This window comes from Artemia franciscana, chromosome 4 (genome assembly GCF_032884065.1).
Source record: "Artemia franciscana chromosome 4, ASM3288406v1, whole genome shotgun sequence".
NCBI lineage: Eukaryota > Metazoa > Arthropoda > Branchiopoda > Anostraca > Artemiidae > Artemia > Artemia franciscana.
The window spans coordinates 51,495,237-51,511,182 of NC_088866.1; the positions used below are offsets into that span (position 1 = coordinate 51,495,237).

General features: G+C 35.5%; 1 protein-coding gene across 1 annotated transcript in view; it reads left to right on the plus strand.

Moving 5' to 3' along the window:
• Positions 1–15,946, plus strand: part of LOC136026561 (uroporphyrinogen-III synthase-like) — a 69,392-nt gene continuing 53,446 nt past the window's right edge. The window contains exon 1 of the mRNA XM_065703250.1: positions 1–228. Coding sequence (XP_065559322.1) covers positions 9–228 — 220 coding nt within the window. The 5' untranslated portion in view covers positions 1–8. The remainder of the gene's footprint in view (positions 229–15,946) is intronic.

Below are 15,946 nucleotides of genomic sequence, written 5' to 3' on the forward strand. Positions count from 1 at the left end.
ACTGACAAATGTCAGGCGTAATTTTTAAGTCCTGCAAGTGCGTAAATATGAATAAAAGTGTTTTACTTCTTAAATCTAGTGGTGCTCCTCAATCACAAGACGCTGAGGATGCTTATATATTTGAATTGAAAGATTTATTTATTCCTTTTCTTGTCAATACCCTATCTTTCACATTCTTTGCTTTAGACCAGTTATGGGGATTTATTCAACATCCGGAAAATTATTCAGGTAAGTAAAGTATAAAAATTTTAAATTTAAAAATGAAATATAATTAGTTCATCATTTAATACTCTTTCAAAAATACCAGAACTAGGTCAGGCCTAATCACTGGTAAATCAATAAGCTGCTCTTTCATATAGGCTAATGTAACTAGGGAGAAAGTGAATAGGCCTGTATCATGTGATGCCTTTTTATATTCTTTCCATATATAATAAGCACATAATAAATGCTTCTTGTCAAAATTCAATCTTGAGCCCTAAAGGTAGGCTAATTAGGCCCATAGGATAGCCTAACTTATAGCCTAGTTTTTAAACTGCATGACCTACCAATAAAGTGAACATACTACTTGATGCTTTTTTTATGTTCTCTACAAATATAAGGTAAAATTCTAATTAATTGACTTCTTGCTATCTAAATGACAAATTTTCAAAAAAAATTATGACAGTTCATGTAACTGACTAACCAATAAAGTGAACATACCATGCAATGCCTTTTTTATGTTCTTTATGACAATAATAATCACTTATACCATAATTTGAAATTTAAGCACTTTGAAACCTAAACTAAGCTTATTATAAATAATTTTAGCACTGAGAAAATGTAGCATTATTTTTTCAAAAATGATGGAAAAAGGGTAAATTTATAGCAAACAGTATTACTGGCTTTTTTATAAAGTGAATATACCACTTGATGCCTTTTTTATGCTCTTTACAAATATAATAATTGCTTCTACCTGAAATTCAGATTTAAGCACTTTTTGACCTCTTAAAAATGACCTAAATATGGGGTAGCCTATAAAAAGGCTCAGAAAATTGGTCTCAAACCTTAAATACCTTATAATATTGATCTCAAACTTACTGTTATAAATCCATTTTTATTTTTATTTTATATAATCCACAAGCACTGATTTTCCAATATTAATTTGGATAAATTCATTTTTCTAATCTTATGATGTTTTCTTCTTCATTGACATTGAATTTTAAATAAAAGCATGCACTTTTGGTCAAAAATATGAAAGCTGGCTATTATGAATGCCACTTATACTGTTTGTTATAAATTTAACTATATTAAGTACAGCAATGGTTAGTACAATTTTAATATATGCTATGCTTTACCCCCACCCCCTGATGCACAAATATATAGCCCAAATTTGTTTCTAAACTATTACAGATTTGCAATTTCAAATATCCTATTATTTTGTAAAAAACGACTGAAAATGCATGCTTTAATTGAAATTTTGGCAACAAGGAAGAAGAAAACACCATAGCATTGATAAAATTTATTTATCCAATTTAATTGTGGAAAATCAGTGCTTGTGGATAATATAACATTAAAAAAATGGATTTATAATGAAACAGTAAGTTTGAGTCCAATGTTATAAAGTTTGAGACAAATGTTTTAAGCCTTTTTTATACCCCTTATTTAGGTGAGGTCAAAAAGTGCTTAAATCTGAATTTCCAGTAGAAGCAATTATTATATTTGTAAAGAGCATAAAAAAGGCATCAAGTGATATATTCACTTTATACAAAAGCCAGTAATACTGTTTGCTATAATTTACCAGAAAAAGATAGTGGTGTGAAAATGTAGTATTATTTTGTCAAAAATTTATTGATAACTCATACTGTAATTGAAAGTTTGTCATTTTTAAGAGCTCAAAAAGTGCTTCAATATTGAATTTGTGGTAGAAGCAGTTATTATATTTGTAACAAACATAAAAAAGGCATTGAGCGGTATGTTCACTTTATTGGTAAGTCAGTTATATAAACTGTCATAATTTTACCCAACTCTCTATGATGTTTCAGTTTGCTGCAAATAACAAGAAAAAAAAGATACAGAACAAAAAAAGAAAAAAAAGGCCAAAAGATCAGTGTTCCATGTGCAGTGATTTGATTTTCCTTTTTGTTCAAGGTGAGGCTACACTAAAAACAAAACAACAAATAAATATGCATCTGTGTTCTTCCTCCCCCCCCCCCCCCAAAACAACAAAATTCTACTTGTTTTTAGATAGGAGTTTCTTTTGTATAGTGATACAGATGCTGTGGTTTTTGTAAAGATATTGACATTGTAGGGGGTGTTTCCCTCCTTTTCTAAAAATCATCCAAATTTTTTGAAGCTAGTTGCCTAGCTTTTGATTGGCAGCATTAAACTAATTTAATTTTTATATTTCATATTTATATTATTTTTTTATATTTCATATTTTGATTTTTATATTACATAAAAAGCCAATTTTTTTTATGCATATATCATTATTGAAATTGTCTTGTCTGGAGTTTCTGTCTATACTTAGTCAAGTTACTCATTACTTGTAGTTCTTTACTGTGGAGTGTTTGATTATAATTTTCTACAAAGCTTAAGTCAGTTCATCTTTCAGTAAAATAATATATTTTAGAATTTGACTGATGTTGATAAATATTGTAATTGAGTTTATTTGAGTTAGTTTTAGCCTATATCATTTTTTTTACTTTCCTGTTAAAATTTCAAAGCAGAAAAAAATTGTTATTTGAATTGATTTTTGATCTTTGTTTCAAAAATACACTCTATATTAACAAAAGGGTTTTGTGTACCATGGAGACAAAAGTCAAGAACATACATGATATTTTTTTATTAGATAAGGGTTTTATATCTGGGATTTCTTAAAGTTTTGCATTAGATATGTGCAACTTTGCCATTTAAATAAATATTCTGATAGCCTCTGGTTAAGGATATGTTAAATTTTTTGCAGTTCATATAATTGACTTACCAATAAAGTAGACATACCACTTGATGCCTTTTTTGTGTTCTTTACAAATGTAATAATTGCTTCTATTACAAATTCCAATTTAAGCACTTTTTGACCTAACCTAAACTAACCTTATTATAAATAATTTTGGCACTGAAAAAATATAGTATTATTTTGTTGAAAATGACCAAGAAAACAGTGCTGAGAAATGTAGTAATATTTCAAAGAGATTATTATATTTGTAAAGAACATCAAAAAAGGCATCAAGTGGTATTTTCACTTTATTGGTAAGTCAATTATATGAACTGCAAAAAAATTAAAACCATGAAGATCTCAACATTACCTTTTTATGATTTCTAGTTTTTCCACTCTAGAAATGACACCAAAAAGTGTTATGTGGCAGGAGTGCAAAGTCTTACCCAAGAAAGGAGTATGTCAGGAAATTTTTGTATCTTAGAAAAGTATCTTAATCAAGAGAAGTAAAAAAGAGATAGTGTCTCAATTTTGTTGCTAAAAACCTCTCTGTGACCTTGGGGTAGCTTGCTACTCCAAAAACTGCTGGAAAAATTAATATTTACCCTTACTTAACAAAAATATAGCCATCATTTTAAGGAATGACAAGTTTTATTACAATAAACACCATCTAGCAAGCTTAATAAACAGCTAGCTAGTATTGTGCAAGCATTCCCCCTCTCTTGGAAAACCATCTAATCCCTGAAACTCTACAAGATAAAATCCTGGAATAATTCAGCAAAGCAATTAATAGCAAAAATACAAAAACTAAGCAAAACTAATATTTGTTTTGCTGATACTCCAATTGATCTAATAAAAGCATTCCTTGGTAAAATATCAACACACCTTGTTAGAGTTTTTAATGATATCTTTAATTCTGGATCTCAAAAACCTTGAAAACCCTGATACTTGGTTGAATCTTTTATTAATTGAGCTTCAGAAAGTGTTTACCTAATTGACTACAGTTCTGTTGTGAATAAACTGCTGATGGAGTTTTATGTACTTTTTCTAGTTAAAATTGTTGTTTCCTTTTTAACAAATCTTCCCCAAGTGATTAGATATAAAAATGTTTATTCTGTTCCCCTTCCTATGTTTTGTGGGAGTCCCCTGGTAAACCCTGAAGGGTCCCATTTTATTCTTTATAATGGTTAATAGCCTCATGACTGACTGCACAGAGAAATGGAAGTATGTGAACAACCTATCTGCACTTGAGGTTTATTGACAAAAAATATTAAAAGCTTAGTGATGACACTACTTGACGATTTCACACAGGAGGCTTATTTGTTGAAGATGAAAGTTAATGCTAATAAATTGTCTATATCCCCCTTCTCTCACAAACCCCATTCCTCCCAAAATCTCTGTCACATTCATTAAACTACTTGGGGTGACAATTACTGCTGATTTGAAGTGGGATGTCCATGTTCCAAACATCCTGAAACAAGTTTCCCCTCTAAAACTTCAGTCTAAAACTTTCAGTCTTCATTCAGTCTTTGACCTATATGGTTGAAAACCAGTTTATATTGGTTGGTTAATTTACAGAGGATTATTGTTTGGATATTTATTTCATTGCGCAACTATTGAAATTGTGTACAATGCTATATAGTGCTGTGAACAACTTGCTTTTGATAATTGGATAATGAAAATCGTGTACGCAACTATTTAAGTTGTGTAACGTGCTGTGAACAATTTGCTTTGAATAATTGGATATTTTGGATAATTAAAATTGTGTACGCAACTTCTGAATATACATCTTGTGAGTATTGCTACCTGATTTGCTATTGCTTTTACTGACAACTATTGTGGCCCCGCCCACGAATTTTGATGAAATTTGATCATTTCACTGGATGATGCCAGGTGAAAGACTTGTCTTGAATCCCGTGTTGAATTTCATTTCACGGGCTAGAAATGCAGGTTGTTCAGCTGATAATATTGTAAAGATTGCTTGCGATTTTTTCAAAGGAGATATGTTAATTGAAGCAAAGAAGATTTTGTGGGCTGACGCCTCTATTACTAGGGTAACTGAACGCCCCAAAGTGACTGATAATGTAAGTGATATGGTTCGAGCCTTTGATCTATGTGATGAGAAAAAGATCAGCCTACCTCAGTATCTGATTTTCGAGCCAGATCAGGTCCCATATGGGCCAGGGGAGACAACAGCTACGTTAACTCGAAAGGTTGATGAACTCTACATGGAATTTAAAAGCTTCGCTGAGCACCATAAAGCAAGGTCAGTCGTGCAAACTATTCCTGATATGAAACCTCCCCCACCCGCAAAACCGTCCTATTCAGTTATTGTGAAAAATCCACCAAAAAACTTGAATAATCCTGATGCTCGAAAAGATTTCCTGGATAAAGCTTGTGGGGGTGTCAGTTCAAGCATAGTTGTTTTGAGGCCTAGGAGGGATGCATGGCAAGTAGTTCTGTCGGACAAGGGTGCCGCCAATACTTTGGCAGATGCATTAAGCAAAGCAGACCAATCCATTAATGCTAAAGTGAAGAGTCCTGCCTTTTTCGGTATAGTACGCCGAGTGCCTGACAGAACATCTAAAAGTGACCTATGCGATCTCGCTAATAACTGTATAGAAGTTGTTCAGTTAGGAAGTACGAGGTCTTTTCGATTAAAGTTTGAGTCACGTGACCACCTAAACTATGCCACTGAGAATCCCCTTGTTATTGGTTACGAGCGTCTACCTATAACTGAGTACAAGTTTTTGCCTACCCAGTGCTACAAATGCCAGTGCTACGGCCATACTGCAAATAACTGTAAAGCTTCCCCGAGATGCTCTAAATGCGCTGTTGACCACCAGAACTCCAAAGAAAACCCGTGTCAACTTGTCATGAAATGTGCTCTCTGTGGCTCCTCCGACCACCCCTGTTATTCGTATAAATGTCCAGAAGCACAGAAACTACTGCTTAAGAAATGAACAGTCAAACAAACACAAGTACAAGTACTTTACAAGATTTCACGTTTCTTAGTAATTTATCACTGTGCAATAATGTTGTTTTTAATTATTACGATGACCAAAATAATCTGTCCACCAACACCTTAGCTAGCCCCAATAGCCCTTTAAACCAAATTAACTGTAAATATCTCGACACTTTTGATTTTGTGAAAAAGGTGAAACCTAAGCTAATGGAAGAGACCAAACTTAATGTAATTTGCTTTAATATCAGAAGCATACGGGATAAGTGGGCTAATTTCAAAGATTTAATTTTAACAAATGGTTACTGCCCTTTCGACGTAATTGGAATAACGGAGACGTGGCTTTCAGAAATTGATGATACTAATGAATTTTCCCTCACTGGCTTTCAAGCTATTCATATTGAAAGAAAATTAACCAAGTCCTCTGGTGGCATTTCTCTTTACATCCGATCAAGTCTAAAATTCACCAGACTATTAGATTGTGAATTCTTGTTCTCGCAACCTATAAATAATAGATGCATTTATTCAATAATCGTCGACATAAGTGTAGACGAGAATTCTTTTATTTTTTCGTTATTTTATAAACCACCCTCATTCCCGACATCTTTCTTTTGTAATCAGTTTGATGATTTTTCTAGTTTTATTAATTTACCACAAAAGAAGGCAATAGTTTTTGGGGACTTCAATTGTAATTTATTAAATGTTAGCAATAACAATGATAGTGATACCTTCTTTGAAACATTTACCTCAAGTGGTCTTCTTCCCACAATCCTTTTTCCTACTAGAGTTGATCCCATGAGGTCTACCGCTACTTTAATTGATAACATTTTTGTATCCACTTCCCTGGGAAACCACCTGTCCTCCAAAATAATATTTTCTGACCTGTCAGATCACTTTCCAATCTATCTTTCCTTACCCTCCCTATCAGCTACTCAACCCCGTAGAACTAATACCCCTACGTCTAATAGAATATATAATACTGTGAATATGAACCGGTTCACGGATTGTTTGAAATCCTTCGACTGGTCCAAGACTTTGGATTGTCAGGATGTTAATTCAGCCACAAGTAGTTTTACACAGGGATTGAGTGATCTTATTAGTTCAACCTTTCCAGTTCGTAAATCAAACCGAAAAACTACCCATAGACGCCCCTGGATGTCAAATAGCCTGATAATCTCTTCATACCGAAAAAATGACCTATATAAGTTAACTTGCAAAACCAATAGCGTTATTGACCTGACTAATTATAAAAAATACAAAAACGTATATACCAAACTGATCCGGGAAGCAAAGAAAAATTATTATTATTCAAAAATCTCTCACTGCAAAGGGAACTTGCAAAAAATTGGTCTACAATAAATGAAATCCTTTCAAAAAAAAAGGAATTCAAGATCTGTTCCCGGGACATCAGTGGCAGATTAATTGACCCAATTTTAGTACCGGATGCTTTTAATAATTATTTCACTAATATTCCAAATGCTAACTCCTGTTCCTTCTCACAATCGGTACACCCTAGCAAGAATCCCAGATCCATGTTTTTCTCTCCAACTGATCGCAAAGAGGTGCTTCAAGTTATCGAATCTCTCTCTAATAGTAGTACACCTGACTTCTTTGGCATAAGTAATAAGCTTCTTAGGACCGTATCTTTCTATATTTGTGAACCCATTGTGCACATAGCAAACCTGTCTATGACCAATGGAGTCTTCCCAGAAATATTTAAATCAGCAATTGTTATCCCGATTCATAAAAAAGGCGATCCGTCTGAGACAAGCAATTATCGTCCAATCTCACTTCTCCCAGTTATATCTAAGGTGCTCGGGAGAATTATATTCCGACGTCTTTCTCCCTTTGTATTTGGGAATCATTCATCAAATTCGTTGATTTCTCCTCATCAATATGGCTTCCGTGCCAAATTTTCAACTGCTCATGCACTAATAGACGCCACACAGTTTATACGTTCCCAACTTGACCTTAAAAATACTGTACTGGGCTTATTTCTGGATTTTTCAAAGGCCTTTGACATGGTTGATCACAGTGTTTTATTAAGTAAACTCAATAACCTAGGGATTCGCGGAGTTCCTTTCTCATGGTTCGGCTCTTATCTCTCTGGTAGAATACAGAGTGTGAGACTGGGCGGGGTGACTTCACATCCCCTACCTGTCCGGAGGGGCGTCCCACAGGGCTCTGTCCTTGGTCCAATACTTTTTCTCCTTTATATTAATGATTTGATTACGGACCTGGGCCCATCAGTGCACCCAGTACTTTTTGCTGATGATAGCAACTTTTTCATCACCGGTCCTAATTTACCATCCGTCGTCACCTCTACTCAAACCCTTCTGAATAGAGTACAGGAGTGGTGTCTCATTAACTGCATGACCATTAACAGCAAGAAAAGGCAGGTGGTATTATTTCAAACCCCTTACAAAAAAAAATGAAGTTCAGCCGGCACTTGGCCTAAAATATTCTACCAATCTCCTCCCGCAGGTCGAAGTTGCCAAGTTTCTTGGTGTCCACATAGACTCCTGCCTATCATTTGCAACACATGTGTCCTATATCAGAGCCATAATTTTGCGACAGGTTAGTATAATTAATCGTGTGAATTATTTTCTTCCTCCCGATATCCTTGTCACCCTTTATTATTCTTTTATTTACCCATATATCTCATACTGCGGATCTGTATGGGGCAATACTTATCCTTCAGTTACCAATAAATTAAAATCTGCTCAAAACCGTGCCGTCAAAGCAGTTTTTCGGTTGCCACGACTATATCCCACCAAGGACTTGTACTCCGATTTTGGTATTATCCCTTTTGAACAAATCATCAAAAAATTCAATCTATCCCTTGCATACTCCGCTTACCATAAAAATCTTCCTCCCCACTTATTATCTTATTTTAATAGTAATAATTCTGAAGGCCACTGTCTCCGTTCATCCAACCGTTCCTTCATTGTCCCCAGGTGTATCTCTAGTTCCGCCCAGCGATCCCCAATTTATAAATCTATAATTCAATGGAATTTAATACCCTCCAGTGTCGAGCTATCCACAAGTTTTCGGACGCTATATAACAATGTACTAAAATCTTGATATTATATTTCTCTAAATGTTTGTTCAATTTGCTTTAATTACCCTTGTTTTCTCTTTTCTTTTTTTTCTCTCTCTTTTTCATTTACAATTTTTTGTTGTTTTGGTCCTTAACAAGTTCGCTTCTAGGATCTTTATTATTATTGTTGTTATGTGTTTTCTTTTCTTTTTGAATAAATTGAATTGAATTGATTAAATTTTCTTGCCTCCCTAAGGATCTTCTCCAAATTTATTGTTCTTTTGTTTACCTAATACTTTCAGTTCAGTTCAGTTTATTAACATCAAAATAAGTGGACAACAATAACTTTCTACCCCTACAAGGCTCCTTACTAGAGTTTGCAATACTATAGATATTATAGAGTATATAATTACTATAGATCGATATGCTATAGATCTAGTATAGAGAGCAATACTAGAGTTTGCTTGTCCAGTGTAGCATTTTGGTCTTTCTTCAGAGCATATTTACAAGATTGAAAATGTGCAAAAACAAGCACTTAGAATCATAAATGATGAAGGGAAGGTTCCATACCATTATCTACTAGGCAAGTTCAAGCTCATCAAGTTGGCTGAGAGAAGGAACCTCCTTTGCCTTCGTCTCAATACCAAGGCCCAGTCTGTTCCCTGAAGAAATTAAATAAAAAAAAGCAAGTTTTTTTTAACTGAAAATAAGGAGCAACATTAAAACTTAAAACAAACAGAAATTACTTCGTATATGAAAGGGGCTGCTTCCTCACCAACGCCCCGCTTTTTATGCTAAAGTTTGACTCTTTCTCTCAACTCTTCTTTTTAAAACAGTAAAGAAAATAGAATACATTGTAACATTGTCTGTGAATTTCTTTGTGCATGATGCAATTTTGCCAGCAAAGAAACTTCTTTATTGTGAACTTGCAGCTGCCAAAGGCAAGAAAAATATGCCAAGCTTTGTTATTTTCAGTTCCTCTGAAACCCCAGTCATTTGTGATGCTGTTTCTGCTACCCTTGCTTCAAAAGTAAACAAGATTTCCCAAAACATAAATGCATTTATTGATTTCATGACTTGTGCTCTCTTAAATGTGAACTCTTCAAATACTGAAAAAATTAAGAGTGCATCTATCTCTGCTACCTACAATTTACAAAGCATAAAGCCATTGTATGCTGTAGTGCTAAAAAACGGTCGACAAGATATCAGAGATCCTCATGACCATAAACAGTTTAATGACAGCATATGCAAAGAGGCTTAAAATGACGTTACACATCTTAAGCAATCAAATAATGACTGGAAAATTGTTTTGCATTCCAAATCAGCACCTAACAAAATAGTTGAGAGTTTGAAAACCACTCAGCCATCTATGAATGCTTCTGTGAAAGAACTAGTCTTTGTAGCTGTTGTTAAGCAAGCTCCCAATCCTTGGACTTTTCTGACCTTCAGAAATTAATCCCCTAAAGCACAAAGATAATACAGTATGGCGCTTCCCACACTTTTAAAGTGCTGTTTAAGACTTGTAGTGGTTATGAATTTACTTCCTGTTTTGGAATTTCTCTTTCCTCTCTGTTGATGCTTTAAGTGTCATGAGGTAGGTCATATAGTGATGAATTGCCTATCAGTTGCTAGTTGTGGTCAGTGTGGCTCTACTAATCATGTGTCTAACCATTCAAAAATACTCACAGCAAGTATGTTCAGAGTATTTTGCAAGGCTGGTGGCCACACCTGTTACAGTGTGAAATGTCCAAATAACTGCCCAGTCAAGATTCAGCTTAATCCATATGGTTGAAATGCCAACAGTAAATCGTAATTTCAATATGGGGGACTTAATTAAACATTAATGGTGGGTTTGTCCAAAAGTCTTCAGTTCTTGATGAGCTTGTGTCAAAACATTATCTGATTTAATCACTAGAGCATCTTTTAAGTCTGTTAAACCCTAGTCTTTTGGATACTAGAGATTCATTCACTTGCTATCCATCTCCTGGAAAGCAAAATAGAGCTGATGGTAGACCATTGAGCAGTCTTGTGACTTATGTGAATTCCACTTTACCTTCACTGCTTGTATAATCCTATGATTATTTTCTTGCTGTTAAAGTTGATAATATATTTATCTATGCTGTTTATTTGCCAACTGATTTCCATAAATGATATGTCTGAATGCTTTTTTGCTCTTGCCTCTGAATAGTTTTGAAGAAGCATTTCAAGCATTATTTCTAGTAATTCTGCATGTCTAATTGTTGAAAGTTTTAACCCTAACCTAACTGCTCCATCTGCCCACTCTTGTCTGATTGGTGAAATATTTGATAATCATTTGTATGTTGTTCATAAACACCAAGATTTCACATACATTCACAATTCCTCGTCCATATCCAACACGACCACGCTGTTGCTTCTCCCTTCTTAGATGTCTATCAAACAAAGGTTCTTTGTGGTTATTTGATATCTGATCAACTGCCTCTATTGTTTTCCTTCTCCCCAAATCAAACTTCTCAGATACCCATTAGTCACCCAAAACCACTGAATCCATTGAATGTATGTATTTGGGTTTTAATTAACCCGGAACTGTATCAGGAAAGTGTTTTTACAATCCTTTCTGAGATTAAGGTTCCATTTGTCCTGCTAATCAATCACACACAGGTTAACGCTGAGGAACTACGCATTTTCCTTGACATTTATAGTGCAGACATATGTCATGCTGAATCTTGTGCTGTTCCATTGAAGCGTTGTCATCCAGGAATAGTTCCCAAGTGGCATGAAAACCAACGTATCTTTCAATCTTGTGATTCATCAAGGTTTTGGTTACATCTATGGATTGAATTTGACTGACCACAATCCAGCTCTGGATTGTGTCAATCCAAATTCTGATTACCTCGTTATATAATCACCTTTTCTCTATATACATTATATGCCCCAATGGCATAACTTACAATTCTCACTCTGGGGGACTTTCAGTCCTCAAAGACACATTTTCTGGGCCTTTCAATTCTGTTGAACAAAATGGCTATCTCAAAATTTAGATTGGATGTTTTTGGAGATATTGTGGGCGCGGGAGGGGGGTTAGTTGCTCTCCAATCACTTTTTACTAAACTAAAAGGGCACTAGTCCTTCCAGTTTCCATTTGAATGAGCTCTTTTTGAAGTTTCTAAGACAACAAGTTTCCATCTCAAAATTTCCATCAGATGCATTTTGGAAAAATGCTAGGTGTGGAGTTATATCCACCCTATGATCACTCTGAATCTTAAAATGGCACGAGAACTTCTGATTACCAATCCAATGAGTCCCCTCCAAAATTTATACAACCACCCTTGCTATATACCTTGTATGCCCCCAAGGCATTACTTACAACCCTTCCCCTGAGGGCTTGGGGAGGGGCGTCATACTCAAAGACATAATTTCTAGACGTTGAAAGAAATAACGATCTCAAAATTTTGATTGGATGTGTCAGGGGAAATGGTGGGCGTGGGAGGGGGGTTAGTTGCACTCCAGTTACTGTTGACTATCAAAAAGAGCACTCCCTTTCAATATTTAATCGAGAGAGCTTTTTTCGAATTTTCTACGACAGCAAATAGCCATCTCAAAGTTTTTATGGGATGCATTTTGGGAAAATACGAGGTGTAGGGGGGGGGACATCCACCCTTCAATTACTCTGAATGTTAATAAGAGCTCTAACACATCTGATTTCTAGTCAAATAAGGCCACTCCAGAGTTTTCAGAATCACCCTTTCTATACATACCTTATATGCCCCAAGGGGATAACTTACAACCCTTGCTCTAAGGGCTGCAGGAGGGGATGTCATCCTCAAAGACATATTTTTCAGACCCTTCAATATGTTAAAACAAATGGCTGTCCCAAACTTCTGATGTAATTGGAAATCGGTTGGCATTGGAAGGGGTTGGTTACCCTCGATTCACTTCCGACTTTCCAATTTCAATATCCAATCGAATGAGCTCTTTTCGAAGTTTTTAGACAACAAATGGCCATCTCAGAATTTCTCTCTGATACATTTCAGGAAAACACGAAATGTGTGTGTGGGGGGGTATCCACTCTCTGATCACTCTGAATCTTGTAAAGGACACTAGAACTTCTGATTACCAATCCAACGAGCCCCCTCTGAAGCCTATACGATCACCTTTTCTATGTATACCTTATATGCCCCATGGTATAAGTTACAACCCTCTCCCTCAGAGATATGGGGATTGTTATCCTCAAATACATAATTTTCAGACCTTTCAAATCCGTTGAACAAAATGGGTATCGCAAAATTTCAATTGCATGTGTTTGGGGAGGTGGTGAGCGTTGGAGGGGAATTAGTTGCCCTCCGATCACTTTTGACTATGAAGAAGGGCTCCAGCACCTTGAATATCTAATTGAATGAGCCCTTTTCGAAGTTTCTACAACATATCTTTCAATATAAAGTGCCCTGGTCTAAAAAAAAAAAAAAAAAAACAAATAAAAAAAAACAAATAAATAATACAGTGTGCAACATTACTCTTTACTTAGGCAACGCTGTTGCACTGCCTATGATTAACTTATCTTATTCTTCATATAATCTCTTACAATGCTTCCTAGCTACTGCTGCCATCTTAATGTGCCAAAGTTTGTTCTTTTCCAGGTTTCAGCTATCTCTGCAGCCATGACACCAATGAAACTTACATAATTTCCCCTTATAACTATAACGATCCTTTATACAAAAATGAAATAAAATTATTGTGTATTTCAAAAATTTTACCAGTTTTTCTAGTTTCAGTTCAAAAATTACGGTATTTTATACAACTATATCTGCGTGCTTCTTATAATGTTAAAAATACCTATATCAAAATGCCTTTTATAATGATGTTGAAAATGAAACCTCATTTTGATCTTTATATGCAAGACGATGTTGATAATATTTGTTTGTCCAGTGTTTTAAAATATGGCATTGCACCCTAGAAACGCATTACTGAAGATAATGCTGCAACTAAGCTAAGGCTAAAACTAGTAATTAATATTTCAGTTACTATGAGCTAGTGATCGTTTTTTATTATAATAATATCTCGGTTACTATGATTTTAGAATTTGTTTTTTATTATAAATTGTTGTTCAAGCCAAGGTACGGAAAGTTTCCTATATAGGAGTTTTGGACAGGACGGTTCTAATAATGTACTTCTATGGGGCGTGGTTGTATCTTCCTAGGTTGCTAGCTACTGCTGCGACCCGGATTAGTTAAAATGATTACAAACAGGAAAAATGCCCTGGTTTCTTTTTCTTATTCTAATGCTTTTTATGGCACTTGGTATTCACCAAGTGACATATAGCGATCGCAAATCTGTCGGTTTGTCTGTCTGTCCTGATTCTACTACTTTAGGCACTTCCAGGTAAGCTAGGACGATGAAATTTGGCAGGCGTATCAGGGAACGGACCAGATTAAATTAAAAATACTCGTTTTTGCGATTTGACCATCTGCGGGGGAGTGTTGGGGGGTCGGTTAATTTGCAAGTTATAGAAAAAATGAAGTATTTTTAACTTACGAACGGGTGATGGGATCTTAATGAAATTTGATGTTTGGAAGGATATCGTGTCTCAGAGCTCTTATTTTCCTAATTTTTCCTAATTTCCTTATTTTCCTTTGGTTGTATCTTCCTAGGTTGCTAGCTACTGCTGCGACCCGGATTAGTTAAAATGATTACAAACAGGAAAAATGCCCTGGTTTCTTTTTCTTATTCTAATGCTTTTTTATGGCACTTGGTATTCACCAAGTGACATACAGCGATCGCAAATCTGTCGGTTTGTCTGTCTGTCCTGATTCTACTACTTTAGGCACTTCCAGGTAAGCTAGGATGATGAAATTTGGCAGGCGTATCAGGGAACGGACCAGATTAAATTAAAAATACTAGTTTTTGCGATTTGACCATCTGCGGGGGAGTGTCGAGGGGTCGGTTAATTTGGAAGTTATAGAAAAATGAAGTATTTTTAACTTACGAACGGGTGATGGGATCTTAATGAAATTTGATGTTTGGAAGGATATCGTGTCTCAGAGCTCTTATTTTAAATTCCGACCAGATCCAATGACTTTGGTGGGAGTGGGGGGGGGGCTAAAATCTTGGAAAACACTTAGAATGGAGGGATCGGGATGAAACTTTGTGGGAAAAACAAGCAGAAGTCCTAGATACGTGATTGAAATAACCGGAACGGATCTGCTCTGTTTTGGGGAGTTGGGGGGGGGATAATTCTGAAAATTGGAAAAATGAGGTTTTTTTAAATTACGAAGGATTGATCGGATCTTAATGAAATTTGAAGTTTGGAAGAATATCGTGTCTCAGAGCTCTTATTTTAAATCCTGACTGAATCCGGTGACATTGGGGAGAATTGAGGGGGGGATTCTAAAATCTCGGAAAACGCTTAGAGTTGAGGATCGGGATGAAACTTGGTAGGAAAAATAAGCACAAGTCCTAGATACGTGATCGACATAACCGGAACGGATCCGATCTCTTTGGGGGAGTTGGGGGGGGGAGGGTTAATTCTGAAAAATTAGAAAAAAATGAGGTATTTTTAACTTACGAAGGAGTGATCGGATCTTAATGAAATTTGATTTTTGGAATGATATCGTGTCTCAGAGCTCTTATTTTAAATCCTAAATAATCCGGTGACAATTGGGGGGGGGGAGTTGGGGGGTCATACAATATTTGAAAACGCTTAGAGTGGAGGGATCGGGATGAAACTTGGTGGTAAAAGTAATCGTAAGTCCTAGATACGTGATTTAAATAACCGGAACGGATCCAGTCTCTTTGGGGGAGTTGGGGGAGGAGGGTTAATTTTGAAAAAAATGAGGTACTTTTAACTTATGAAGGAGCGATCGGATCTTAATGAAATTTGATGTTCAGAGCGATATCGTGTCTCAGAGTTCTTATTTGAAATCCCGACTGGATCCGGTGAAGGGGTGTCCGGTGAAAATGGTGTCCTAGGGAAGAGTGCTAAGACAGCAACTAGGAATATTAGTGAAAAAGCTTTAGGTTTAATAGAGAGTAGAAGGGGTTTGTATGAGAATTATCT